The 27,393-nt window shown below is 40.0% G+C and overlaps 1 protein-coding gene across 1 annotated transcript; it reads right to left on the bottom strand.

Annotated features, from left to right (window-relative positions):
* Positions 1 to 540: 540 nt before the first annotated feature.
* On the bottom strand, positions 541 to 27,393 carry LOC122563630 (amine sulfotransferase-like). The gene is made up of 7 exons (XM_087976816.1): positions 27,242 to 27,393; positions 23,854 to 24,015; positions 21,263 to 21,459; positions 12,962 to 13,088; positions 9,248 to 9,342; positions 5,022 to 5,199; positions 541 to 3,873 (listed from the first exon to the last, which is right to left on the bottom strand). The coding sequence occupies exons 1-7, from the start codon at positions 27,315 to 27,317 to the stop codon at positions 3,764 to 3,766; spliced, it is 945 nt and encodes a 314-aa protein (XP_087832942.1). The 5' UTR covers positions 27,318 to 27,393; the 3' UTR covers positions 541 to 3,763.

Genomic DNA, 27,393 nt, shown 5'->3' with positions numbered 1-27,393 from the left:
TTCCCAAAACCTTTCAGAGGTTATGATCAATTGTGTCAGACATATAACAGGCAATATAAATGTAGATATGTTGTAATGCCAACAGCAAGCTCAATCGCGGAATATTTCTATTGATGATTGTGCTGTGTCCAGCACCACATGTCGGCCAGATCAGAATATGACAGTGTGTTTCCTTCCAAAACACATTAGGGAAACAATTGGATTTTTATGTCAATCAAATTGATTTATGTTTATCGTTGTGGCTTTTTTATCCCAGTGTTATTCATATTTTTTAAAAAACTGATTCAAACCCAAAAATTGTCTTGATGAGATTTGAATTCATATCTCTATTCATCCTCACCTTGAGATTACATGTGCAAGGTAATTCTTTCTGTGAGTATGAAATCAAGAGAGATGTTGTAATGAATGGCTTCTCTGTTATTGCAGTTCTGTGAGATTATCCAAAGTCTAAAATTACTCCAAACTACAGCAGACACCACAAGCAAAGATAAGTTTAAAAAAAAACACACAAGCAGACCAAAACAACCAATCAGCTAAATACCAGTTTCAGAAAAATCTCTTTATTTCTCAATGTGATAAGATATTTCAACAAGTTACCATTTGAGTGAAAAGAAGACATTTCAAATTAATCCAAGACATCCTTTGACAAGAGATGCTGAAACAAGTTAAGGTAAACGAGGATGATGAGACTGCCACAGACCTTGCCATGGTGTTATTTGAGACCACCACATTACATTCAGTTACCATACACCAAGACAAATGGTGATAGAATTGAAAGAATACATTGTTTCAGCATGAACATGGACCTCAATGCACAGGTTGAAGAATATGAAGAGGTTTCTGATGAAGAGGTTGAGGAACAAGAGAAGGAAAAAGAAGATGCAGAAGAAGACATTGCAGAGGAAGATGATGAAACAGAAGAAACACACAATGAGGAATCCACAGATGTAAAAGATTAATAATAAGCAATTGGATGGCTGAGATTTACACTAAATGGGGAAGTGTAATATTCTGAGACAAGAGACCATTAAACAAAATGAACAAACAATTAACTTTATCCCTATTAAAGGTCTGGGAGGGCAACTGATTTGTCTGTTACTTGTTTTCCTTCAAGTGAAACTACTGTAAATTTGGAATATTAAAACTGACTTTCTTGTGAAACTTGTCATGTAAACCTTTGGATTACTCCCAATGCCACATGCTCATAAGGATAGGAATAGCCAAATAGAATAGACAATATGTGGCTAAAGAACAAGAGCAGGATGGAGGCTTTACAATCCAGAATCACACTAGTTTGTGTCTCTGGAAGGTGGGACCTATGCAAGTCTGACAGGACGCATCAAAACTAAAACGGGGACACCATCCTTAAGGAAGGTTAGAATGTTCTTGGAGGCCGCTTGGAGCTTCAGTAGGGAGTGAAGTGCAGACAAGTATAGAAGAAGATGGTGCAGTGGTAGTAGCCCTATCTCTGAGCCAGGAAGCCAAGGTTTAAGTCCTATCTGCTCCAGGGGTGTCTAATAACATCTCTGAGCAGGTTGATTAGAATTTTTTTTTTATTAATAAAGTATAATCAGGTTAATCCAGAGAGATGTGCAAATATAGTCATTTTAAGGCATTTTGGAGCATGGCAAGGCTGCATGACATTTCATTTTTATTGCAAAGTGTCTGCGCAATTTAAAATAGTAATCTTGGTCCCACACTGCTCTCCATTAAACTGTATGTAAAGTTCAATCATATTCTGGTTGCTGCTACTCAGGAGCACTTTCACCATGAAGTTAGGAGTTAATTCCATCTTATGTGGACACCGACTGAGAGTAAAGCTATCCCATCAAAATAATGGACAATGTCTGTGAGGAGCTGCATTTCCAGTCACAGGCTGGTTCTGTCTTGCAAACATGGCAAAGAAACAGTCTGCAATCGGATCATCAGTGAGGTGAGTGGGAGCAGTCAGTAAGGCTGCCAGGCAGAAGACTGTGGCAATGGAAGATGAGGCCAGGGGCTGGGGAGCAAAGCTACCAGTCCTGGGGTCTGGAGGGAAGTGTAGCTGCAGAGTGGCTGGTGTTGCTAAAGTAGAAGCCTGAGGTTGCTAAAGTATGCCTGTTGTCTCATGCCAATTTAAATACTGCGGTGCAAAGGAAATTAATGATTGTGGCTTTAAGTTCACCAAAGTAAAGATACTTGAGGATATTGTTGAAAACTTTTAATTCTGAGAGCCCAAATATACCAAAGATCAGCAAAAATATCCCATGCATTAAGAGAAATCAAGAAGTTACTTTGTGACCTTATCATCTCAGAAAGGAGTTAGTGAGCATGAGAAAGGAGCCCTTGCAAAAGGTAGCCCATAAAATACAAAAAGTTACCCTGAAGAAAATCTCAAAAGAAGCCCTTGAAAAATAAAATATTTTGACACTGGTCAGATGAGCAAATGGAATTCAATTCGGAGAAGTGTTATCTGCAACTTTGGACAAAGCAAAGAAATACTCTATAAATGGTCCTGAGAGGTTTAGAGGAACAGAAGGACATTAGAGTGCTTATCCACAGGTTCCAAAAGATATCTGGGCAGTTGGTAGAGTGTTTAAGAAGGGATGCAGGATATATTTCTTTCTTATTGGGGAGAGGCTGTGGCATAATGAAAATATCACTGGATTAGAAATCCAGAGATGCAGGCTCATGTTCTGAGGACATGGGTTAAAATCTGATTATGGCAGCTGGTGAAATTTGAATTTAATATCATGTGAAATCAAAAACTCATCTAATGGTGGCTATGTAATCATTGTTGATTGTTGTAAAATCCACCTGGTTCACTAATGTTGTTTAGGGAAGGAAATCCATCATCTTTATCTGGTAGCCTACATATGACCCGAGATGCACAGTAACATGGTTAATGCTGAAGTAGCCCAGAAAACCAATCAGTTCAGGAGTTGTAAGGGAAAGGAAACAACTGCCAGCTTTACCAGGTTTGGGATACGTGAGGGAGAATTTTGAGAAAGGGGTTTATTGAGGCAAAGAAACGGAAAGCCAGTAAGGAATTCTTTGAAATTGTTGTGTCTCGAGACAAAATGAAATGCTTGGATCCAAGAAAAAAATTCTTGTTTAATGGAAAGGGAAGTGAATACAAAGGAGGAAGGTCATTCTTCAGTTATACCGGCTATTGGTCAGGCCATATTCAAGTACTGTTATAGTGTTGGTCACCTTATTTAAGGAAAAATACAGATACATTGGAAACAGAACAGAGAAGGTTTACTAAAGCAATGCCTGGTTTCCTGAGCAAACATTGAAGAGGATGGACTTGATCCAGTGGAGTTTCAAAAAATAAGAGCTAATTTGATTGAACCATACAAGATCTTGAAGGGTCTTGTCAGGTTTGATGTTTAATGGATATTTCTCAGTATGGGAGAATTTCGAATTACAAGTCTTTGTTTAAAAATAAAGGGTAGCTTATTTGGAATTCTCTTCCTCAAAAGGCAGTGGGAACAGCATCTTTGAATATTTTCAAGTCAGGGATGGATAGATTCTTCACGAACAAGGAGGGTGAAAGATTATCATGGTTAGGCAAAAATGTGAGTTTGAGGTGACAATCAGATCAGCTATATTTTTATTAGATAGAGCAGACTTGAAAAGCTAAAATGAAGACTTCTGTTGCTGTAACTTCTTTGCATGCCCTTATAAGATATATCAGGAAAAGCTCAATAGAAATTTATTAGAGAATCATGCAGTTTGCAGTTTCAAAATGACAAATTATTTGGGAATGAAGTCTAATCAGTCACATATTGTCAAACTTCAGAGGGAAGTCTCCCATTTTCTCCTGGTAGATGGAATCAAACCACTCATTCTGAGACACAAGAAAGTGATTCTTCCAGTCTCCAGTAATTCCTAAAAGCAGATAATCAGAGATTAAATATTTAGTGAAATGTACTCAACACATTGACACAATATATAGATAAGCATAAATTTGAAATTAGTATCAGATTATTCATCTGTTATTAACAGAATTATGCATTTACAATGTTGCACATCAATTCAAATCTGAATCGGAAACACAGATTGAATGGTTCTGTGATAGACCATTACTATTGAGGTCATGATTTGAATTGCAAATTGAAAAGCATGGGGCATCAAAATTATTATATCCATGGAGTGTCACCAGGGAGTTCCTGAGATGGCGTCATTGTGCGTGTAATGTTACTGCAGGAAGAATTGGAGTTTGGAATCACCCCTATGGAGTGCAAATAAAGGTCTACTGTGAAACCATTCCCACCTAATTTGAAACATTCAACATTAACACTAATACTGTTTTTCTGTTAAGCAATTCTGTTTCTCAATTTCAGGTAAAATCTATCCCAATTTCAGATACTCGCTGGAAACTACAAGCACTTAAGAAGTCTAAGACAATATTCAAGGTTTGTGTAGAGATTTGTCACTCAGGTGCCGATTGTTGTGGTTGTAGTAGTGGATATGTTCGCTGAGCTGGGAAGTTGATTTGCAAACGTTTGTCCCCTATCTAGTGACATCTTCAGTGCTTTGGAGCCTCCTATGAAGCGCTGCTATACTGTGTCTTCTGGATTCTATTTGGTTCCATTTCTGCTGATTCCGGTTGTCCATTGTAGTGGCCGGTATATTGGGTGTAGGTCAATGTGCTTGTTGATAGAGTCTGTGGCTGAGTGCCATACTGGCCACGACAACAAACAACCGGAACCAGCAACGAGTAGCAGCAGAAACGGAGCCAACTAAATTCCAGAAAGTACAGTACAGCAGCGCTTCACAGGAGGTACTGAAGATGTCACCTGGACAGGGGACAAAACGTCTGCAAATCAACTTCCCAGCTCAGTGAATATAACCACATCTAAGAAACCATCCTTGAAGACCATTAATGGTGAGAATGCACAATTAAGCCAATTATTGTTACATATTTTCTATTTTTTAAACTCCTGAGTAAAAATAAGGGCTGAATAGATACCAATCTTTCAAGCAACCATAAAGCTGAGTTGTACTAACCTGCTTATGATCACTGCATTACTCACCTTTTCTAAAGAAAGACCCACTCTCTGGATTGAACAGGTCTGAAAGATCTTTGTAGTTTGTTTTTGGGTTTTCTTTCATATGTTTAAATGTGCATTGATTCAAAATTGACTCCAAGGTTTCTTCGTCCAATTTTTTATTCAGAAAAGATGCAACTTTTTGGACCACACTCCGGAGATCCTTCAATAATTCAGAACGGGAAGTCATTCAAAGATAAATCTAAAACATAATTATTTTCTAACATTTATAAATCTGACTAGCATTCTCCTATAATTAAGGTATACACATTTACTTCAAACTTAGCAATACAATTTTTAATCAAATCATAAAAATTGTATACTGCCTCATAATGACTAAAATTAAAATTTTTTTCAACATCGTCAGAATGAATTGCCCTGCTCGAGGGTATTTATTAATAGCTTCTGGTGTTGTTCCAGTGCGTTAAGGTGCCTGCTGTGGGTAATTCACATTTCAGCTCCATGAGGAATGTGGGAAAGACAATGGCTTTGTAGACCAGAAGTTTAGTCTGAGCCTGTAGGTCATGGTCTTCAAACACCCTTCTTCTGAGATAGGCACAGTCTCCACTGGCACAGCTCAGGTGGTGTTGTATTTCTGCATTGAAGTTGGCCTTGGAGCAGAGAAGGCTGCTGAGGTATAGAAGGTGATCCATGTTTTCAAGGAGATGGTCATTGGCCCTTGTTGTAGGAGAGGTGGAGAGATTATTGATGGAGTACTAGAGTGCTTTTTATGTTTAAGGCTGAGGCATAGGAGCTTTTGTTCCTTGGCAAAGCCATCCAAGATTCACTGCAGATCTTCCACAGAGCGTGCTGTGATGGCATTGTCATCAGCATATTGAAACTCCAAGATGGAGGTAGTGGAGACCTCGTCCTTGGCCTTGAGCCTATAATGGTTGAACAGTCTGTGATCCATATGTTAAATGATTAGAATTTCCTTGGGCAGGTTTTAGCCAGTGAGATGGAGGGTGGCATCAATGAAGATGGTGAACAGAATAGGTGCAATGATACAACCCTGTTTGACCCTGTCTCTACTGTGAAAAGCTCAGGCTCCAATCCACAATTGCTAAGCACTGTCTCAGACATGTCAACATGCAGCAGCCTCAGTATCCCGATGAACTTATCAGAGTAGCTGCATCATGGTGATGGTTGGCTGTGTCAAAGGCCTTAGTCACCAACGGACACACTAGGTGGTGGGTGTCAGACTCAGTTGTCCTGCTCCTGGACGACAAGATAGAGCATTTCCACAGCTGCACTCACCTCTGGCTTTGTAAAGAGATTGTTTCTGTGCCTGCCATTGAAGTCTCCAAGAAGAATTACCAGCAGCTTTCCCTTTCCAGAAGAAAGTGCCCTCCATCAGCATAGCAGGTTTCAGGAAGAGCAACAAGGTCGCTCTGGCATCTCTTCAGTTCTCTGGCTATGATTGCAGTTCTTCTCTCAGGTTGGTCACTTCTCAGGTCATTCAAGGTTCTTATATTCCAGGCTCCAAAGTTTATTATTCTTTGTTTATGACTACGTGTGAGTGATCCCTGTGGACCCAGTAACCCAGTCGGGAATTTTGAGGCAGGTTATCATTAGAACATCTTTCCCAGCCCCCTCACCTACTGGGTTGAGCAGCGCAGTTCCTAAACAGAGGTGAGTGCAGCTGTGGAAATGCTCTATCTTAGTTGTCCTAGGAGCAGGACAACTAAGTCTGACACCCATCACCTAGTGTGTCCGTTGGTGACTAAGGGTTTCCAGATATCACAGTCCTGCCCCCTCCACTACTAGATGATCACCATAGGACTTTTGTCCGGGATGTAAGTCGGACAGGAACCTCTTGGGAGGATGCCTGTGTGTAATGTCTTTTAACGTGGAGGTGTGGGTGCAGGAGAACAGACAGCCGCTACATGGATCGTTATAGATAGGGGTTGAAGCCCAGTGATTCGGAGGCCGAGATGACTGGCTGCTGTTCTCTGTTGCAGACTTCATTCACCCTTGACAAGCATTGTGATGCTCTAATTTAAATTCAGCTCCCATTCTCCACCATTGAGGTCTTTATGCTTTGTTTGGAACCTCATCCTTAACCTTACTACCCTCTAGAGTTCCTAAGTGTACCCAAGAGGATAGCTTCTAACATTTTCCCTGGAGAAGTTCATTGACATTGCCCACAACTTCCACCCCACCCTCAAAATCACTTGATCCACCTCAGACACCTCCCTCCCCTTTCCTGACCTCCCAAACCCACTCCCCCAAAACTCCATCCCGTTCTCCCAATTCCTCACCCTCCACCGCATCAGCTTGGATGAGGGGACATTCCACTCCCAACAATCCCAGATGTCCACCTATTTTGAACAACGCACTTTTCCTCCCTCTGTCATCCAGACAGCCTTCCACTGCAGTGTCTCCATTCCCCATTCCACTGGTCTAAACTACCCACCCTTCCCCAAACACAATAAAGACAGAGTCCCCATTGCCCTGTCCTACCAGTCCACCAGTCTCCGCATCCAATGCATCATGCTTAAACACTACTGCCAACTTCAAATAGACCCCACCACCAAGAACATCTTCCCCTCTCCATCCCTCTCTGCCTTCCACAAGGACTGTTTGCCAATCCTTGGTTTGCACCACTCTCTCCACCAACCCCCCCCCAATTCCAGGTACCTTCCCCTGAAACCAGAAAAGATGCAAAACCAGCTGGCACTCCACCCCCCTCACCTCCATCCAAGGCCCCAAACAGTACTTCCAGGTGAGGTTCACCTGTCTCTCTCCCAATCTAGTTTATTGTATCCGTTGCTCCTGATCTGGTCTTCTCTACATCGGGGAGACCAAACGTAAACTTAGGGAACGGTTCACTGAGCATCTCAGCCAGGCCCTCAGGGGCTAACTGGACCACCCAGTCACTGCCCATTTTAATTCCCCATCCCAATCCCTTTCCAACATGACATCCTTGGCCTCCTCCATTGCCACAATGAATCAGACCTCATATTGGAGGAACAATACCTCATCTTCTGCCTGGGCAGCCTATAGCCTGAGGAATCAACATTGAGTTCACCAATTTCAAGTGACTTCCCTTCCTATTGCCCAACTCCCTTCCCAGCCCCTTCTCCTCCCTTCAATTCCTGCCACTCACCCCCTTTATCTGCAGCTCCCCTTAGATCCATTCCCAGTCCTGAAGAAGGGTTACACCCAAAACGTTGACTTCTCCACCTCCACATGCTGCCTGGCCCACTGTGTTCTTCCAGCCTTCTGCTTGTCTACCTTGGATTCCAGCATCTGCCTTTTTTTGTCTGTAACCTAGTTTTTGGCATCTGTCCCACTTCCTTTTTTCTAATGGAACCTTCTCCAAATCTAGGGAAATTTGGGAATTAAATTTGACACATCAACTACCTGATAATTCACTTATTTTCAGCGCCAAAAAGAAAAGACCCATCAAGACCCAGAAACTTGTCAGCCTGTAGCGCCAACAATTTACTCAATACTACTTCTCTGACGTTTGTAATTTATTTGAGTTCATCACCTCTTTCCATTTCCTGATTTATCATTTCCTCAATAAATATTTTTTCTATCTTGCCATGTCTCTACTCTTTGATTTGTCACTTTTTCATTATTATGATCCCTTGTCTTCATTATTTAGTTTCAAAGTTTTTCTGCTTCCCTACTTGCATAGCTCATTAGAACATTGGTTCCACCAAAACCCAAGTACAGACCATCCCAATGGGACAACCCTCACTTTCCCTGGTACTGATGCCAGTGTCTCATGAAGCATGGCCCACATGTTAACATTAACCAGCCATTTTACCCATTTTTGTTTGTTTTATATTTCTAACCATGTGGAAAGTTTTGCTGATTTCCACCTTTGTTATTGTTTAACCAGCAGCACTGTCAACTAAACATGCTGCCAAATCTCTCTTCTAGTGAGGTAGTTTGAAGAAAACAACTCCCACTTTTCCCAAAATGATAGCCATTCTGACTTTCTTTCATTCATTCATTAATGGGTTGGGAGCACTGGTTGCTAGTTTGGCGGACAGATGTTGCCTGTCCAAAATAGAATTGCCCATTCAATTTGCATACTTAGAATTTTGAGAATGTTCTTCAAAGTAAACATTCTGATTTATAGAAAACCTGGACACAGAACATTTAATAACATATTCCTTGCTGTAATTGTTTCAGGTCCATATAGTTCATGATTTATTCAGCATCTTTGGTTCCATACATAAACAAATATCACTTACATTTTTCATATCCTCATATGCCACAAACAAGATGTTGAGTTCATCTTTATGACTGTGCCAGTCTCTGATATGTTCAAACCAAGATCCATAGAACACTTCAAAGAAGGATAAATATAGTGAGTCAACCACAAACATTCATTTCTGTCACTGCATGTTATTAATATATATTGTAAATAATTGTGGCTAGTACTGATCCTGTGCTGTACCTTATTAAATGCCTTTTCGAATCCCAAAAATATCAGATCTACTGGTTCCCTTTTATCTCACCTGCTTGTTTCCTCGAGAAAGCACACTAATAAATTTGCCAGGCATCATCTCCATCTCATAAAGTTATGCTGACTGTGCTTGAATATATCATGCATTTCTAAATCCTCTCCTATTACACAAAAGACTTTATCGTTTGCCCAATGATATGTTAAGCTCTCAAATAAAAGCAAAATACTGCAGATATTGGAAGTCTGAAATAAAAACAAACAGTGCGGGGGAAACTGAGCAGGTCTGGCAGCATCTGTGGTGAGAGAAACTGAGGTAATTTGAGATCAATATTACTGTTCATCAGAAATTAAAGGAATTGGAAAGTTATGGTTGCCAGGCTGTTGGTAGTCATGGTTGGAACTGATTGTGAGGCTATCCCCAGCAAAACATAAAGAGTGCTCATGATAGTGAAGTGAACTAGAGATCTAAATGAAGGTGTGACAAGGAGAAAATGGGTCTGCTCTGCTGACAGCAGTCAACAAAAATCAAAGATATGACCAGCAGAGGGATATAGGAAAAATGGAGGATAGATGCCATAGAGATGGCAAAGTGCCAAAGAGCAAGCCAGTGTTAAGCTAACTGGCATATAGTTGTCTGATTTTTTTCCCTTCCCTTCCCTTTTTGAATAAGTGTTTCCATCGGCCATTGTCTATTCCAGAATCTAAAGATTCCTGTTCAACTACTACCAGTGTGTCCACGATCGCTGTAGCTACTTCCTTTAAAAGCCTTGGACACATCAGGTCTAAGACAATAATCAACCATTCGCGCCATTGGTTTCCTTCATACCTTTTGTTCTAGTGATAGTTATTATGTGTTACTTTAACTCTTCAATTGTTTCACATTTTGGGAATGCTATCCGTGTCTTCTACTGTGAAGATTGTCACAAAATATTATTTAACTCCAGAGCCATTTCTTGGTTCCCCATTCTTCGTCCTCTTCAATAAAAGGGCCTATGTTCACTTTGGATTCTCTCTTCTATTTTTATGTATTTAAAAAAACACTTATTATTTCCTTTTATATTGCTTACCAGTTTGCCCTCAGTGCATTTTCTCCAAAAATTATTTTTTGGCCTTTGTTGGCTTTTAAAACTGTAGTTCACGACTAAACTTTGCCACATTGTATATTTTTCTTTCAATTAGATACTATCCTTAACTTCCTTGATCCATTTATTCCCTTCCTAGGATCCGCCTTCCTCACTGGAATTTGTCTTTGCTGTGAATCATAAACATTTTTTTAAAGTGTTGTTATGAAGATGTCAGTGTATTGTACCTTAGAGAGTTAAAAGCTAGCAAAAACTACCTGACAGCACCAAGTGTTCTGGGAATAAAAAAATCATGTAACATTTGGTCGATCAACTCAATTACCTGGGTGCTTAGAGACAAAAAGAAATACAATTTAGGCCAATCAGCTTAAATTATATCCCAAAATATCCACCTCCAATCAAGTTTGAATTGATTTTATTAACTATCTTAAAAGCCAATGATATAATCTGATTCTATGGGGGTATAAGGCTGGGGAAAATTGAACAGTTGAGCAAGTAAAGACTGCCTGAAAGTAGCTCTCTTAAAGGTACCTTTATCAATCAATAACCTGTGAAACAGAATCCCCAAGAAGAAGAAAAAAAGACAGGAATACAGAGGAGAATCAAAAGCTGCCTGATTTTGATATCAGAAGTTTTGTTTTGTAAATCTTAATTGGGAGTTTTCTCGGACTGGTATTGTGGATAGGGAAGATAAAAGATAGGATAGAGGAAAGAGTTGTAAATAGTTATTAGCTAATTATTCTCGCTTATACTTTAAAAATAAAGATGTTATTTTTACTTTAACTCGGGTCTTGGCCTATCAAATTTTCACAGATTGCTGCACGGAATAAATCTTTTCTGTGTTGTTGGGTTAAAACTAAGCAGGGCAGTTTACTCCATATTGTAACAGTGTCTGCCATTATTCATCACCTATCTTTCTCACTAAATTACTTTCCAGTCCACTCCAGTCAACGGTGCCCAGATTCCATTGTAATTGCTCTTATTTAAGTTTACCACTGTTGTTTCTGATCCAAGTTTTTCAAAGTAAAGGCTAAATTCTACCATGTTATGGTCACTATTCTCCAGGGAATCTTTTACTCTGAGATCATTTATTAAATCTGCTTCATTACATATTACCAGATCCAAAATAACCTGATCCCTGGTTGGAACCTCAACGTATTGTTCCATTCCATGAATGCTCCTTGTGGATACCTTTGCCAGTTTGATTGTCCTAATCTGCTTGAAGATTAAAGTTGCCTTGGTAATATACAGCCTCTTTCATGTGCCCTGATTATATATCCTGATTAATTCTGTTCAATAGAACACCAACTGTTGGAAGACCTTAGTGTCTTCTTTCCCTTGTTATTTCTTACCTCCATCCATGTGAATTCGATACCATCCAATCCTAGATAATTTCCTGTTACTACACATATCATTTGTATACTATCAAATGAGCCTCACCACCCTCCCTTCCTGTTTGACCTTACAATAGTTAGCTACCACTGAATATTTAGTTTCTAGCTTTGACCTCCCTGTTACCATGTCTCTATAATTATTGTAGGATCATACATATTAACATCTACTTGTAGCATTAATTTATTTCTTTTCTTCAAAATACTATGTGCATTTAAGTAAACAGCCATTAAATTTGTCTTTTTTGCCATTTTCTCTTTTTGACCCTATTTGCTTACTTTTAAATACTTGTATACTCTATCTCACTCTAGGTATCATTGTCACAATAATTTCTCTGCAAAACCATCACATCATTTTTCTTTATAAATTTACATATTCTCCCACCCCAAGCCATCCTCATCAGTTGTTGATGGCTGACCCTCTAGACACATGCTGAAGTTTGTGGAAAATGGACCGTTTCACCAAATATGGCGGAGAAAGCTGGAACAGCTCTTTGATGTCATGATATGACGAGCTGGGAGGCTTCAGGTGTGTGCACGTATGTTCATTCCTGTATACGGAGTAGAGTAGGACCACATCAGGAGCAGCTCAAAGAGCTGTGTTCATCCCTCTGAGGTTTTCACTTTTGGAGCTGAATTTCTAGTTCAGAGAATCTTAAACAATTTGATTATTAAAACAAAGGACATGGTGTAAATCTATTATGAGCATGTACTTAGTTGTTCAATTATTCTGTTGTTTATCGCGAGTAATGTACGATATCCTATTTTATGTTTTGGCTGTTTGTAAGATAAATCAGTAGTTAGTTGGGTTTTTCTCTTTTTCTTGTTTTGGTTATCATTTATTACTTTTCTTTTTTCTTATTTACTTAATTTTATATTGGTGTTTATACTTGTTTGTATTGCTTCTCTAATTTTGTAAAAACTTCTTTGAAAATTTCCTTTTTTCAATAAAAATACGTATATAAAAAAAAGGAATAATGTGATACATTTGATAAGTCCAAGTAAAACTTTAGAAAAAAAACATACCATTTCCTTCAACAAATTTCTCCAAGAAATCTTGAAAATCCTTTGGTGTCTCCAAGAAACGACTATATTTGTGAAAGTAATATGAAGACACAATCACATCCTTGGGATTTCTAGTGACATAAATGATCTGGGTTGGAAACAAATACAAGAACAAATATAAATCAGTTGTCAGCTGCTGTTCATTTACTAATGTCTGTACCGAGCAATAAGCCACCCAAACAATTCGATTAAGTGCAAAAACAAAAATTGATGCAAAAGCTCAGCAGGTCTGGCAGCACCAATGGAGAGAAATCAGTTATCATTAATCAGCTTTGCTGACCAGACTTGTTCTCAGAGTATTTCATCACTCCATGGGAGGTGGTTTCCAAACCTTTGGAGGTCATTTGCACTGTTTACTTTTGTTTTGCCCTTGGCCTGCACTTTCCAGCTGATAGCCTTGTCGCCAGCATGGCAGGTGTTTAGGAAGCTCTACTTTAACAATTGCAACAGATGGCTTCCCTTTAACTTCACACTTCTGCATAAAACAAAAGGAATGAAGATCAAGCACTATCTTACAGGAGACAAAACACTGAACAGTGGACATACTGACAGCAAATTAAAATTTTGCACAAGATGGAACCCCATGTTTAAGGAGACTCTGACTTTCTGCTTGCTGGTTGCTGACACTTGCAAATGGGCCACTAAACATGATTAGTTTCAATTCAAGATCCAGTGCAGTTTAGGCAAATTACAACGCAAATGCTAAGGCCATTCACTGGAAAATTCCCCACAGCAGGAGAATAACCTGGGGCTAATTGAAGGCTGATGGCTGGTACTCTGCCAATTAACAAGTCAAAAGCAGCATTCTGTCCCCGATTCCCTCTGACATACACGTTATGATTCAGCCAAGTCCCTTAAATGCTCTTATGAGTAAGGTCCAAACCAAGATAGAGCCAGGAATAGTTTTCTTTTTGATCTCTGTCTCAAAAAGGCCCTCAAACAGCTCAGCTGATTGACATTGACTACACCACAACAACAAGGCTCAACACTGCCAACCTGATGCCAGCTGATGAAGGAATCCAAACAGCCACAAACGATGTTGAGATCCTGAATCACACTATTCGTCCAACACTTTCGCATTCACAAAGACCAAGGTGGGGTTAAAAATATTCCTGGTCACTCTGGGAAACAGGAGCAATAAGTTTTCTGAAGGCTGCTCCATGACAGTGAAAGAGAGGTGATGCAGCTCATGCTTCCTAACAACCTCAAGTAGCAAGTGTTAATTGGCGTTCATGATCAAACACAACACCAAGCAATGGGAAAAATGACTGCTCTGGTCAGAGAGCAGTATTACTGCTCCTGATGTACAGGAATTCTGATGAAATTGAGAGAGGTGTACTTTGGCCAAAGCAGCAAATCAACCTCACCCTGGCATGGGGTCCCTGGTAATCAAAAGACCTCAAGAAGTCCTTGCAGTGGATTTTCCAGACATTAACCCCAGCAATTAATAGTGCCAGCAGATTCTCAGACTCATGGATGTCTTCAAGTTCATACAGGGCATTCCCACTTCTGACAGAAAGCCTAAATTATTGCCAAAGTATAACTGTGTGATTGGTTCACCTGTTTCGGAGTTCCATGTTGAATTCACAGCAAACGGGTATGCAACTTCAAAAGCAAGATCCGACAAGAGCTTTGCAAAGTCTATGACATTGCCAGAGGGTAATGGAAAATGCCAACTATTCAACCATACTGTACAAGTTGGTCTATAAAAGTGTTCAGGGATATTATTACACACCTCTGGACCAGGTGACACTTGAACCCAGGACTCTTGATCTATTTAAAAGTTGATAGACTGGGGATCCAAGATAGCGGCAACCCAGCAAGTCTGAGTCTACAGTGCTCCTCCCAAGACTTGGGCAAAGTGGGTCACCCACCCCCACCACACTCACCAAATCATTTAAAATAGCTGTTTAATTTAATTAGTTGCTTAGTATTAAATTTAAACAATCTAATCTTCAGTAAAAATGACTAAAGGGAAGGGAGCCCGCAACTCTCAGCAAGCAGGAACCCCTCCCCCACCCTCTCCAGCTGCAGCTGAGGCATCCACAGCCACCCTGGGGGACTTGCATACAGTGGCGAGCCTCGTGGAAATCATCTCCAAAGTGGATGCGAAGATCGACGCTTTTATTGAAGAATCCCCAAGTCGATGGGACTCACTCTCGTCCGCGCTGCAAAAGCACGACCGAGACAGAAAGGAAATCAAGTGCCGAGTCGGGGGGGCGGAGCTAAAGGCCGCAACCTCCGAAACTACAGCACAATCGGCCGTGGATCGGGACCGGACTCTCGAACAGCAAATCATATTGATGACCTCGATAATCGAGGTCGTTGAAGACATATTCGTTTGCTGGGCCTTCCCGAACGGGAAGAGGAAGGCCAGCTTACAGCGTTTCTCGAACAGTGGCTGCCACAGCTTTTAAATCTGAAGGTTGGATCAGGCCAAGTAAGGGTGGAATGGGCCTATCGGGTCGCAATACGTGGGCCCGGCTCGAACCAGCGTCCCCGTCCCCTGTTCCGGCTGCAGAGCTATAAGGAAAGGCAGATACTCCTAGAAGCCTCTAGAAATCTTGGAAAAGATTCCCAAGCCATAATCTATAAAGGATCCAAGATCATGTTATTCCAGGACTTTTCCCCAGCTCTGGTCCGAAAGAGGAAGGCATTCAATGAGGCGAAGAAGTGTTTAAGGGACTTAAATATTCAGTACTCCTTACGCTACCTAGTGACGCTGCGCTTTAACCATGAAGGATCCGTGTATAACTTCAGATCGCCGGAAAAAGCTAAGGAATGTTTGGACTCTCTTAAATAAATTGTAAGAGATAATGGATGTTGGTTTGCCTTCCCCCCACTCTGGTTTATATCCCCCCCATTTTCTTTTTTTTTACCTTACTGTTTAATATTATCTTGGGGGGTGGGGAGAGGGATTTATTTATTTGTTCTCTATTTAACGATTTTCTCCCCCCCTTGGGTTTTTTTAAATTATTCTATATATATAAAAGCCTTATTCTATTTTACCTCTGTCTCTTGTTATTTTGTATTATTATATTTAATTATTATTTGTTGAGGTTGTAATTTTATAGTTATAGATTAGATTAGATTAGATTACAGTGTGGAAACAGGCCCTTTGGCCCAACAAGTCCACACCGACCCGCCGAAGCGAAACCCACCCATACCCCTACATTTACCCCTTACCTAACACTACAGGCAATTTAGTATGGCCAACTCACCTGACCCTGCACATCTTTTGGATGGTGGGAGGAAACCGGAGCACCCGGAGGAAACCCACGCAGACATGGGGAGAACGTGCATATATGTTTATACATGGTATTAACATTACCAAATATATCCAGGTGTTGGTGTGGGTGGGGGTAGGGTGCTCACTGTTAACTCTAGCTTTGTAGTATATTTGAATTCTCCTCATCCTATTGAGGAGCGCCTGGGTCAAGGGTAGGGCACTGGTTGGGAGACGATACGATGGACCTTTGGAAAGGAAGTGATACCCCCTGGGAACAAGGGGGAAAATCTCCATTTAAATACATTTTTTTTATTATTTAGAAATAGTTTTTTATTATACTTTTGTGAGTGTATTAGAGAGCCTTTATTTTTGTGAATTTTATATGCTCTATGCTCGGGATGTTCTGGATAGGGTTTCCCCTCCCGAGGGGTCTCAGATTTGCCCGGATGATTATGATTGATCAGTCGGTTAAGTGGTGCACCTGGAATGTCAAGGGGAGTAATTCATCAGTCAAAAGGAAGAAAATATTATCAAATCTCAAGAAAGAAAGAGTTGATATAGCTCTCCTATAGGAGACACACCTGTTGGATAAAGAACACTTGAAATTACGACAGGGTAGATTTGATCAGGCCTTTTTTTCTTCTTTTAGCTCAAAAAATAGGGGAGTTGTTATTCTTATTCGGAAGAACTTCCCTTTCAGAATCCTAAATCAGATAAAAGACGAATCTGGACAATATATTCTGATTAAAGCCCTTATAAATGGAGAGGAATATGGGATTTTAAATTTGTACTGCCCCCCGGCACACCCCTTCAAATTTATAACGGAAGCCTTCTCAAAATTGATGGCTCTTGGTGCCCGTCATACAATTATAGGGGGAGACTTTAATTGTATTATGGATCCAGAAATAGATAGGATTCCCAAGAGTACTGCAGGAGTATCTCCTAGATCTAGACAATTGGTGGATCTGAACAAAGAATTAGGATTAGTAGATGTATGGAGATGTCTTCATCCACAGGGCAGAGATTTTTCTTTTTACTCCAATCCACATAAATGTCATACCAGAATTGATATGTTTTTTGCCCCCTCGATTTTTTAAAATTCCATATCATCCTGTAAAATAGATAGTATAGCAATTTCCGACCACGCTGCTGTATATATGGAAATCACGGCAAGGAACAATAGGACATCCCTTCGGCATTGGCGTATGGACCCCTTCCTGATGAAAGATAGTAAATTTGTAAAGTACTTCTCTCAAGAATTTAAAACTTTTTTAGAAATTAATTTAGGTACGGCTAGCAACCCATCAATGATGTGGGAGACCATCAAAGCTTACGCGCGAGGTTTGATCATCTCCTACTCAGCGACCCAGAAAAAATTAAAGGGAGAACAACAGCGTCTGCTCGAAACTCGCTTAAAAGCAGCTGAAACAGCATACGCTGATAGACCTTCTATTATCAAATTGCAAAGGATTACGGCCCTTAGGACAGCTCTAAACACCACGCTTACCCAAACGGCTAAGAGGGAAATATTTGCAAAACAAAGGTTATATGAATTTGGCGACAAACCAGGTAGATACTTAGCATTTCTTGCAAAGAAAGAAAAGGCCCCTCAAACTATCACGTCTATCAAGGAAAGTACGGGTATTTTGACTCATGATCATAAAAGGATTAATGCTATTTTTAGAAAATTTTATTCTGACTTCTATAAATCGCAGGATTGTGAAGACAGGACTAGGAGGATGCAATCATTTTTTAAAAATTTGACCTTTCCGGACCTAACTCCGGAACAGGTATCGGTCTTAAATGCTCCCCTAACAGTTCAAGAAATACTTGACACAATCAGGCAACTTCAGAGCAGTAAGGCACCTGGCCCAGATGGCTTTCAAGCTGAATTCTATAAAGAATTTACAGGAATATTGGCTGGTCCACTTATGGACATGTATAACTATGCACATAGTCAGGGCTATCTCCTGCCTTCGCTGAAAGAGGCAAATATCTCTCTTATCCTTAAAAAAGGAAAGGATCCAGAAGATTGTGCGTCATACAGACCAATATCCTTGCTAAATGTAGATTTTAAAATCCTTTCTAAAACATTAGCATTGAGACTAGAAAGGGTATTGCCACATATTATAAAGGAGGATCAGACGGGGTTTATTAAGGGCTGTAGATCATCCAATAATATTAGAAGGGTTTTGAATATGATTCAAGCCTGCCATCAGAGAAAGAAACCAGGAGTAGTAATCTCATTAGACGCGGAAAAGGCATTCGATAGGGTTGAATGGTCATATTTGTTTTACACATTGGAACGGTGTTTACCAAATGGGTCTCAACATTGTATAGTGATTCCAAAGCAGTTGTGGTTACCAATGGATTAAGTTCGGATAGCTTCAGTGTGGGTAGGGGCTGCCATCAGGGATGTCCTCTCTCGTCATTATTATTTACGCTAATAATTGAACCACTAGCAGAAGCTATACGGGCTGATCCTAATATCACGGCCCCGAGGATTGATACAGGTAAACATAAAATTACCCTTTATGCAGATGATGTTCTTCTATTCCTCAGTAATCCTCTGATGTCCGTACCTCGCTTAATCCAAGTTATTAATACATTTAGCGCATTCTCAGGCTATAAAATTAATTTCTCAAAATCAGAGGCTATGCCATTGGGTGGCCTTGCTATGATACCCTACTTAGTGGACGGATCCCACTTTCCCTTTCGTTGGTCCCTGGAGGGTTTCTTATATTTAGGCATTTTTATTACCCCAGTATTTGGTCAGTTATGCAAGGCTAACTTTGTGCATTTACTGGAAAGGATAAGGCAGGACCTCCAGCCTTGGGGAGACCTTCCAATTTCCTGGCTGGGTAGAATAGCACTAATTAAAATGAATGTCCTGCCCCGTCTCCTATACCCTATGAGAATGCTTCCGGTGATGCTGCCGAGGCTGGCACTATGTAAATTATATGGCTGATTGGATTCCTTCATCTGGAATCATAGACGGCCCCTCATTAAGCTGAAGAAGCTACAGCAAGGGGAGGATTGGACTTCCCAGATTTTAGGAAATATCAGTTAAGTTCCCTATTAAGTTACATAGCTGATTGGGTCTTGTCTGATCCGCAATCAATCTGGCTGGACATCGAGGCTTCTCAAGTAAAATGCCCACTTATTAACCTTTTATTTTCAGACAAGAGGAAAATCATTACGGATCACTGTAAAACCCCTATAATACTAAACACAATTAAAGCTTGGAATATAATGCGGCAAAATGAGGGCAACTCACATAAAACATCCCCCTATGCACCGATTCCAACCGGGGTTTACAGATGCCACTTTTAAACTCTGGAGATCCAGGGGTATCTCATGTCTAGGGGACCTATTTAAAGATGGGGTCCTAATGTCTTTTGAACAGCTGCATCAGAAATTCGGATTACCTAATGGAGACCTCTTTCGATACTTCCAAATTCGAGATTATATACAGAAGAAGACTACGTTATTAGATAGTCTTTATAAATCAGATAGAGAATGTAGAGTACTACGAGCAATGGGGGTATCTTCCGTCAGTACTATTTATCATTTACTACATGATGAAGTATCGGGAGATATGGACAATCTGCTTAAAACATGGGATCAGGATTTTGGACTAGAAATCTCTATAGAAACGTGGAATGACATTTGGGAAAATGCCAGAAGAATCACCATTTATAACAGAACTCAGGCTATCCAGCTGAAGATACTTCATAGGGCCCACATAGCACCGGATCGATTGGCAAAATTTAAGGCAGGGGCATCCACAATGTGTCCCAAATGTAAAATAGAGGTGGGCACTCTTGTACATTGCCTATGGGCCTGTCATAAGATCCGTAGATACTGGACTAAAGTAGCAAGTACCCTGATAGAAATTTTAGGAATGGAAATTAAAGTGGACCCTGTATCTCTCCTTTTGGGCTTTTCGAACTTATCCTCCCTGGATATGCACGGGAAGAGACTATTTTCTATTCTCTCTTTCTGTGCAAGGAAAAATATTTTGGTAAACTGAGTGGCTGAGAGCCTCCCTGGTCTTTCAAATTGGTACAGATTAATTATGGAATGTATTCCCCTTGACTTCCTTACAAATATGGTGCACCGAAAGACCGAATTATCTCATAAAATATTGAATTATATGAATACAGATATTACGGCTATCCTAACAAGGGCTTTTATTTAATTGAGATTACGAACCTGGCTGGTCCTTGGGAGAGGAATCCCGCACGAATACGGGTTTTGTTACATTTGATGTTAACACATTCCGAGCATGTATCTCACTACCCAATTCCTGTGTTATCCGTTGTTTTTATTTCTTTCTCTTATTTGAATAATGTAAGAAACTTAAATATACACTCTGGTTAGTTGTAGGTTAGATTAGTAGTTAGTTGAGTTTTGGTTTTCTTTCTTTCTCGGTATTTTACTTTTGTTAAATTTTGGTTATTATATATTTAAGAATTAATTGTATATCAATGTTTGTACTTGAGAGTTTTGTTTATTTTTGTAAACTTGTAAAAATGTTAAATTTCTAATAAAAATATCTATATTAAAAAAAAAGTTGATAGACTGAGTAAAGAACAGTACATTCAAGGAGATTGCTTACCTTTAAGGCACCTTAAATGTTAATGCCACAACCATTGCTCAACTTTTAAATTTAAACAAATGAAGTAAAATATATTGGCTGAGCTAACTTAGTAAATTACTGCATTTCAGTTGAGTGAGTCACACTGAGGAAATGTCCCCAGCGTAGACAAGTTCCAGACTGGGGGTGGAGCCACATTGATCAACTCTATACTTAGGATGATTGTTTTAGGTTTTTACTTACTTGCGAAGAAAATGTATGACATTCATGAAAGAAATATAACTAATATGCCATTAGAAATTAGAGTTACTGTATGGTGAGAGTTTATTTTCTGTACATTTGAACTTAATCGGAAAAATAGATTGTGTACAATTTCAATGTAACAAAGAACTTATTGGACTGCAATTATATTTAAGGTTGGTTTAAAACACACCTTGAACTTTTTGTTTTTCACACATTTTGGCACCATTTGGTAGTTTAAATGTGTTGTCAACATCTGATAATCTGTGATTTCAGGCTTGAATATCATAATCTCCATCCACGGGGCTCTGGCATAGAGGTTCATCTCTTTTTTAGAATCATTGTCATTGCATAAAATCAGACTTGTGACCTGCTGCATCCATGTTGTTCCTGAACCAGGGAGACATAAATAATTAATTAATAGAAAAACAAGGAAAAAGGTGCCCTACCTTCTCTATCTTGGTATGGGAGGTTCAATACGCAATTTCTTTGTGACTTTACTCATAAGATTTATGAACTTATCATCAACAGAAGTGTTGTCAAATAAATAGCAACTCTTGTATTGACAAAACAGACTGGTCCATTCTTTCTGTCAGGGGGCACACGTGCACTCAAAACAGGAGAATCAGAATACACAGGGGAATGTCATTGTTCTGAAACTGTCAGCAGCACACTGTCCACTGTGAAATAATTGAAATGCAACAGATATTCAACATGCTTGAACAAAATGGATTATGTCAGTCTCAGTCAAATTTTAAAATTCTTTCCATTATAGATTCAAGGGTTGCTGCCAAAATGCAATGTCATCAGCAAATGTCTGTTTCGGTAAATTTAATTATTTACATCGTGAACAAACACTGGCTCCTAGCGTCATCATCATGAGATTAAGGTTTTAATTTATTTTTCAGGGATCTTTAATTAAGTGGAATGAATATATTTTAAGTCATATTAAGTTATATTTGCATTCTACAATGAGGTAGTTTCTCCAGAAAAATCATCTTGGAGATACTTTTGGTTATAGTATTACAGACAGTAGTACTTGCTATCATTATCAGTTCCCCATTTAAAGTTTCAGATGATAGACAGGTCCTTGGATAACTGTAAGACTTCAAAGTGGCATGGGGCAAACAAGTTTCTGACCTAGGGTTGAGGTTTCTATTTATAAAGACTGAAAAGTGTCTGGGGAATCAGTGCAGTACATTTGGCTGGATCGTTGCTTTGCAAAGCAGTGTGACACCAACAGCACGGGTTCAATTCCCATCACCACATTGTGGTTACTATAAAGGACTCTCCTTCTCAACCTCTTCCCTTGCCTGAGATCTGGTGGTCCTCAGCTTAAATCACCACCAGTTGCTGGTCTCTCATGAGGGAGCAGCCCCTATGGTCTGGAAGGACTATGGTGACAGAACCACAAAAGTGTTTGAAAATAGGGCAAGAGCATAGTACTTAGATGAGAAATGTTGGCGAAGTGCTTCTGGCTGAAATGTCGATTCTCCTGCTCTTCGGATGCTGCCTGGCCTGCTATGCTTTTCCAGCACCACGCTCTCGACTCTAATCTCCAACATCTGCAGTCCTCATTTTCTCCTAATACTGCACTTGCATCGTGGACATTCCAGTTGCTGAAAAAATGGGAAACGCTGTGATATGCGTGTGGGGGTCAGCTGGCAACTGGATACACCACCCAGTCTATCAGACATTGCAAGAAATTTGGGCCAACTTATCTGTAAATCCTATCCCTTGTCTCTCAGCTTCGAGGTTTCGTATCACAAAAGAGACCAATGATGAGAAAATTCTGATGTTAAATAGATTCTTTTTTTTGCATTTGTTATCAACCATGGCCTATTGTCAGTAGAAGTGACATTCTTTTGAGGGTTTCAAAAGAGAACTGATCATTATCTGAAAAGATCTTCACAGTTACTGGAAAAAAATAGGGAATGAGACTTGGTGAATTGCTCTTGCAGAGAATTAACACGCGTTTGTTGAGTCAAATGGCCTCCTGTGATTAAGTCATTCTGTAATTCTGTTGTTAGCTTCTTTTTCTTGTCATAATAATGGCATGACACTTTGTGATATTCACTTTGTGATACACGGACTGGCACTGGTTATCTAAGCTAACAAGGACAAAATAAGTGCCTGGGCAGCACTTTAGGTCCTGCAAATGCGATCAGCAGACACTGATTTCTGCTGCTTTCCATAACTCCATTTAAAATGAGGCATTGTGCATACCAGCCAAGCCCAAGTGATAACAGAATTCAGTTTTTATGAGATCCTGACAGATGAAGAGTATGAATGTATTTTTATCACAGATTCACAGATCACCTTCATTCATGGATTCAACTCTCACAGGGAGTAGCTCACAAGCAAAAGAAAAAATTAAAAGCCATAATTATGGGCGGCACGGTAGCACAGTGGTTAGTACTGCTGCCTCACAGCGCCAGAGACCCGGGTTCAATTCCCATCTCAGGCGATTTTCTGTGTGGAGTTTGCACATTCTCCCAGTGTCTGCGTGGGTTTCCTCCGGGTGCTCTGGTTTCCTCCCACAATCCAAAAATGTGCAGGTTAGGTGAATTGGCCATGCTAAATTGCCTGTAGTGTTTGTGAAGGGGTAAATGTAGGGGAATGGGTCTGGGTGGGTTGCGCTTCGGCGGGTCGGTGTGGACTTGTTGGGCCGAAGGGCCTGTTTCCACACTGTAAGTAATCTAATAATTACATGTTAAACATTCTTATGAAGTAATTGTTCAGCAACTCTGGACACAACAACATTAAATCACAACGGTTTCTTACCAGATTTGGGGTAAGTGACAATGACTGGAATATTTGGATCTATGTTGAACTCTTTCAGCCATTCAAGTCGCTCAACTGTGTGTAACGGTGAACAGAATATGATGCCATTATGTTGAAAGTACGTCATCGGTTCTTCACTGATTTCCATCGTGGAATTTTTATCTAAAAAGAAAATATTTACTTTAGGCGTCATTTTGCATACATTAGCAGCAGGCAATTGCAAGATCAATCCAGAATTCTGTAACATATTACAAGAATTATTATCCACGCCTTTGCTTCAACAACTTGTGCCTTCTCTCAGCACAAAGTCAGGGAAAATGTGTGGAGGTTCAAATCCCAGCCCTTTCAGCATTACCCAAGGATTTCCAGGAGTTATCTGCAAGTCCGATAGGCTTGCTTTGCTAAATCTCCTGCCCCACAGCCATCCTAGTAATCCCCTCACCCACCAACTACCTACTAGCCATTTGCTTACTCACCCACTTGTACCATTTTCTTGCTCATCCACCCAGTCACTCACAGGGAGTACCGGCCGGTTACAGTATCACAGAAGACCAAAAGATAAAATGGTGCCATATGTGCATGAGTGAAGATAGCCATTTCATTTTTCTATCATACCCTAGAAACATGTGCTATTTTTCAACAACTAGTCCACAAATTTATCAGTGTCACAGAATTGATATGATGAGGTGGAGGCTATTCAGGTCTGCAAAGACTGTCTTTGATTTATTGTCAATTTCCTGAATTATTCTTCTACATCTGGGCATTGATTATTCAAATCATTGATTATTTCTCCTTCCACATCATAATTCAAACAAACTCACCTCCAAACTCTGAGACGAGGTCTCTGCTTCGCCCTTAACTTCCTGACCTACAGACCGTAATCAGCAAGAGTAGGCAACAACACTTCCTCCGCGATAATCCTCAACACTTGTGGCCCACAAGATTATATTCTAAGCCCCTTTATATACTCCTTATGCACTCAAGATTATGTGGCCAAATTAAACTCTAACTCTATTTAAACATTTACTGATGACCCGACCATAGTGGGTTGATCTCAAACAACGACAGGACAGAGTACAGGAAGGAGATAGGCAGCTTAGTGGCATAGTGTGAAGACAACAATTTCTCCCTCAATGTCAGCAAAACAAAGGAGCTAGTCATGAACTTCAGGAAGTGGAGTAGAGGTTATGTTCATGTGTATCAATGGTGCTGAGGTGTAGGCGGTTAAAAGTTTCAAGTTTCTGGGAGTAAATATCACCAATGATCTATCCTCGTCCATCCATTTCAACGCTAATGCCAAAACAGCACATCAATGCCTTCACTTCCTCAAAAGGCAAAGGAAATTCAGCAAGTCTGCAATGACTCTTATCAAGTTTTGTATATGTACCACAGAAAACTTCCTATCTGGATATATCACAGCTTGTGGTGCAGGAGAAGCACAGCAGGTCAAGCAGCAATCAAGGAGCAGGAGAGTCGACATTTCAGGCAAGAGACATTCATCAGCTGATGAAGAGCTCATGCCCAAAACTTCGATTCTCCTACTCCTCGGATGCTGCCTGATCTACTGTACTTTTCCAGTACCACACTCTCAACACTGATCTCCAGCATCTGCAGTCCTCAGTTTCTCCTATATCACAGCTTGGTATGGCAACTGGCTACCCAAGACCACAAGAAATGGCTGAGAACTGTGAATACAACCTAGTCCATCACAAAAAGTCGCCTTCTTTCCATTTTCTTCGTTACTTCATTCCACTTCCTGCTGCCCTGGGAAAACAGCCAACATAATTAAAGACCCCACCTCTGGTTCGACACTTTTCCACCCTCTTCCATTGGACAAAAGATGCAAAGGTTTCAAAACACGTAACAAAGGATTTAACAACAGCTTCTTCCCTGCTGTTATCTGACTTATTGATGGACTTCTTATACTTGAGAGTTGACCTTTCTCTGCACCTTCTCTCTAGCTGTAACACTGTATTCTGCATTCTATTCTGTTTTCATTATGTACTTATGTCAAGTAGGACTTATCTGATTAGCACACAATACATTACTTTTCACTGTATCTTGGTACATGTGACAATAATAAATCAAATCAAAAATAGAAACATTGAAAGCCCATCTTGAATGCCTGAATTCAACCTGAATTTTAGATTATAGATTCCATACCCTAAACTACTCACTGTATGAAAAAGCTTTTTCTTACCTCACATTTGCATCTTGATCCTTTTACAAGTGGGAAAAGTTTCTCTCTATTTCCTCTGTCCAGGCCCATCATGATTCCGTAAACTTCCATCAATTCTCCTCTGAGCTTTCTCAAACAAAAATGATCCAATTTTACCAATCTATTTTCACAATTGAAGTTTCTCATCCATGGAATCATTTTTATGATTCTTTTTCTTCACTCTCTCCAATGTATTCACATCCTTTCTAAGGGTGCAGTGTGCAGAAATGTACACAGTACTCCAGCTGATGTTTAAGTAGTATCCCATAAACATTCAAGATACCTTCCCTGCTTTTGTACTCTATGCCTCTATCAAATAAGCCTAGAATACTCTACACTTTATGAGCAGCTCTCTCTACCTGTGCTGCCACCTTTAAAAGTGTAATCACACACACACGTTCCAGTCCCTTTGCTTATGCACAACCTTTAGAGTAAGATCTTTGACTGTAAACCATTATTCTGTATTCTTTGGATCAAAAAGCATCACATTTTTTGCATTGAACTTCATCTACCACCCGTCTGCCCATTTCACCAAGTTCCTGTGGTCTCACCATATTTCTGAGATCTTACATTTTGATTTCTTCTCTGAACAGAGTTCTCACTCTCTCAATCGCAGCAGCAGCAGCAGGTTGCCTCTCTCAATGGCAGCTGAACTCTTCTGGCCTCCCATCCTTCCTTGCACTGTTTTATTTAATTAATGGCCTTGAACTTACCCCTTAAACTATATTCATTTTTATGAATATTACGTCAGTAAAGATATCGTGGTTGTCATTCCCGTTTTATACAGTTGCCCAATTTGACCAAAGTACAAGCTACAGCGAACAATACAACACAGAATTTCTTTTTCAAAATAAACACCAGTATAAAACAAGCAACAAGTTAAATACTTCCTTGCAAATCAGCTGTCCTTGTACTAGCTTCTCCAATCACTTGAAACCCAGATCTGTAAACTCATTTTAAGTTGGGTAAATCTTGTAACTATCCTGAGATAGGAAATAGCATAAAGTTGCTTGAGTAATCACTGTACCCTCATGCACAGCCAAACTGGATGACCAAAGCACACCCGACTCAATATAACATTGAGCCATCAGGCACACAATATCACCAGGTAAAACAGCTTTTGCCTTGTAATACCCCAACCTCTGGGCCAGAAATTCCAGTTACTTTTACCTGTGTCATAACATGTCCCAACAAGTTGATGGAAAATAACTATCACCAGGCTAACTTCAGATGTCACAACATCCATTTTCCCAACAGTAAATCAACCATGATTTGAAAATCCTCAAAGGATTACTTCTTAAAAGATATTAAAAGCTTCCTTA

Source organism: Chiloscyllium plagiosum, unplaced genomic scaffold (genome assembly GCF_037043375.1).
Source record: "Chiloscyllium plagiosum isolate Xiang-an unplaced genomic scaffold, Cpla_swu_hap1 HiC_scaffold_30, whole genome shotgun sequence".
In the NCBI taxonomy this organism is placed as follows: domain Eukaryota; kingdom Metazoa; phylum Chordata; class Chondrichthyes; order Orectolobiformes; family Hemiscylliidae; genus Chiloscyllium; species Chiloscyllium plagiosum.
Note: the sequence above shows the minus strand (reverse complement) of the source record. Positions and strands in the feature narration are given on the sequence as shown.

Coding starts and splice junctions, on each gene's coding strand:
- LOC122563630 (XM_087976816.1), bottom strand. CDS start 27,317: ATGGATGTTGTGACATCTGAAGTTAGCCTGGTGATAGTTATTTTCCAT. Junction 21,460..23,853: donor TGTCACTTACCCCAAATCTG/GTAAGAAACCGT, acceptor TCCCTGGTTCAG/GAACAACATGGATGCAGCAG. Junction 5,200..9,247: donor CATATGAGGATATGAAAAAT/GTAAGTGATATT, acceptor GAATTATTGAAG/GATCTCCGGAGTGTGGTCCA.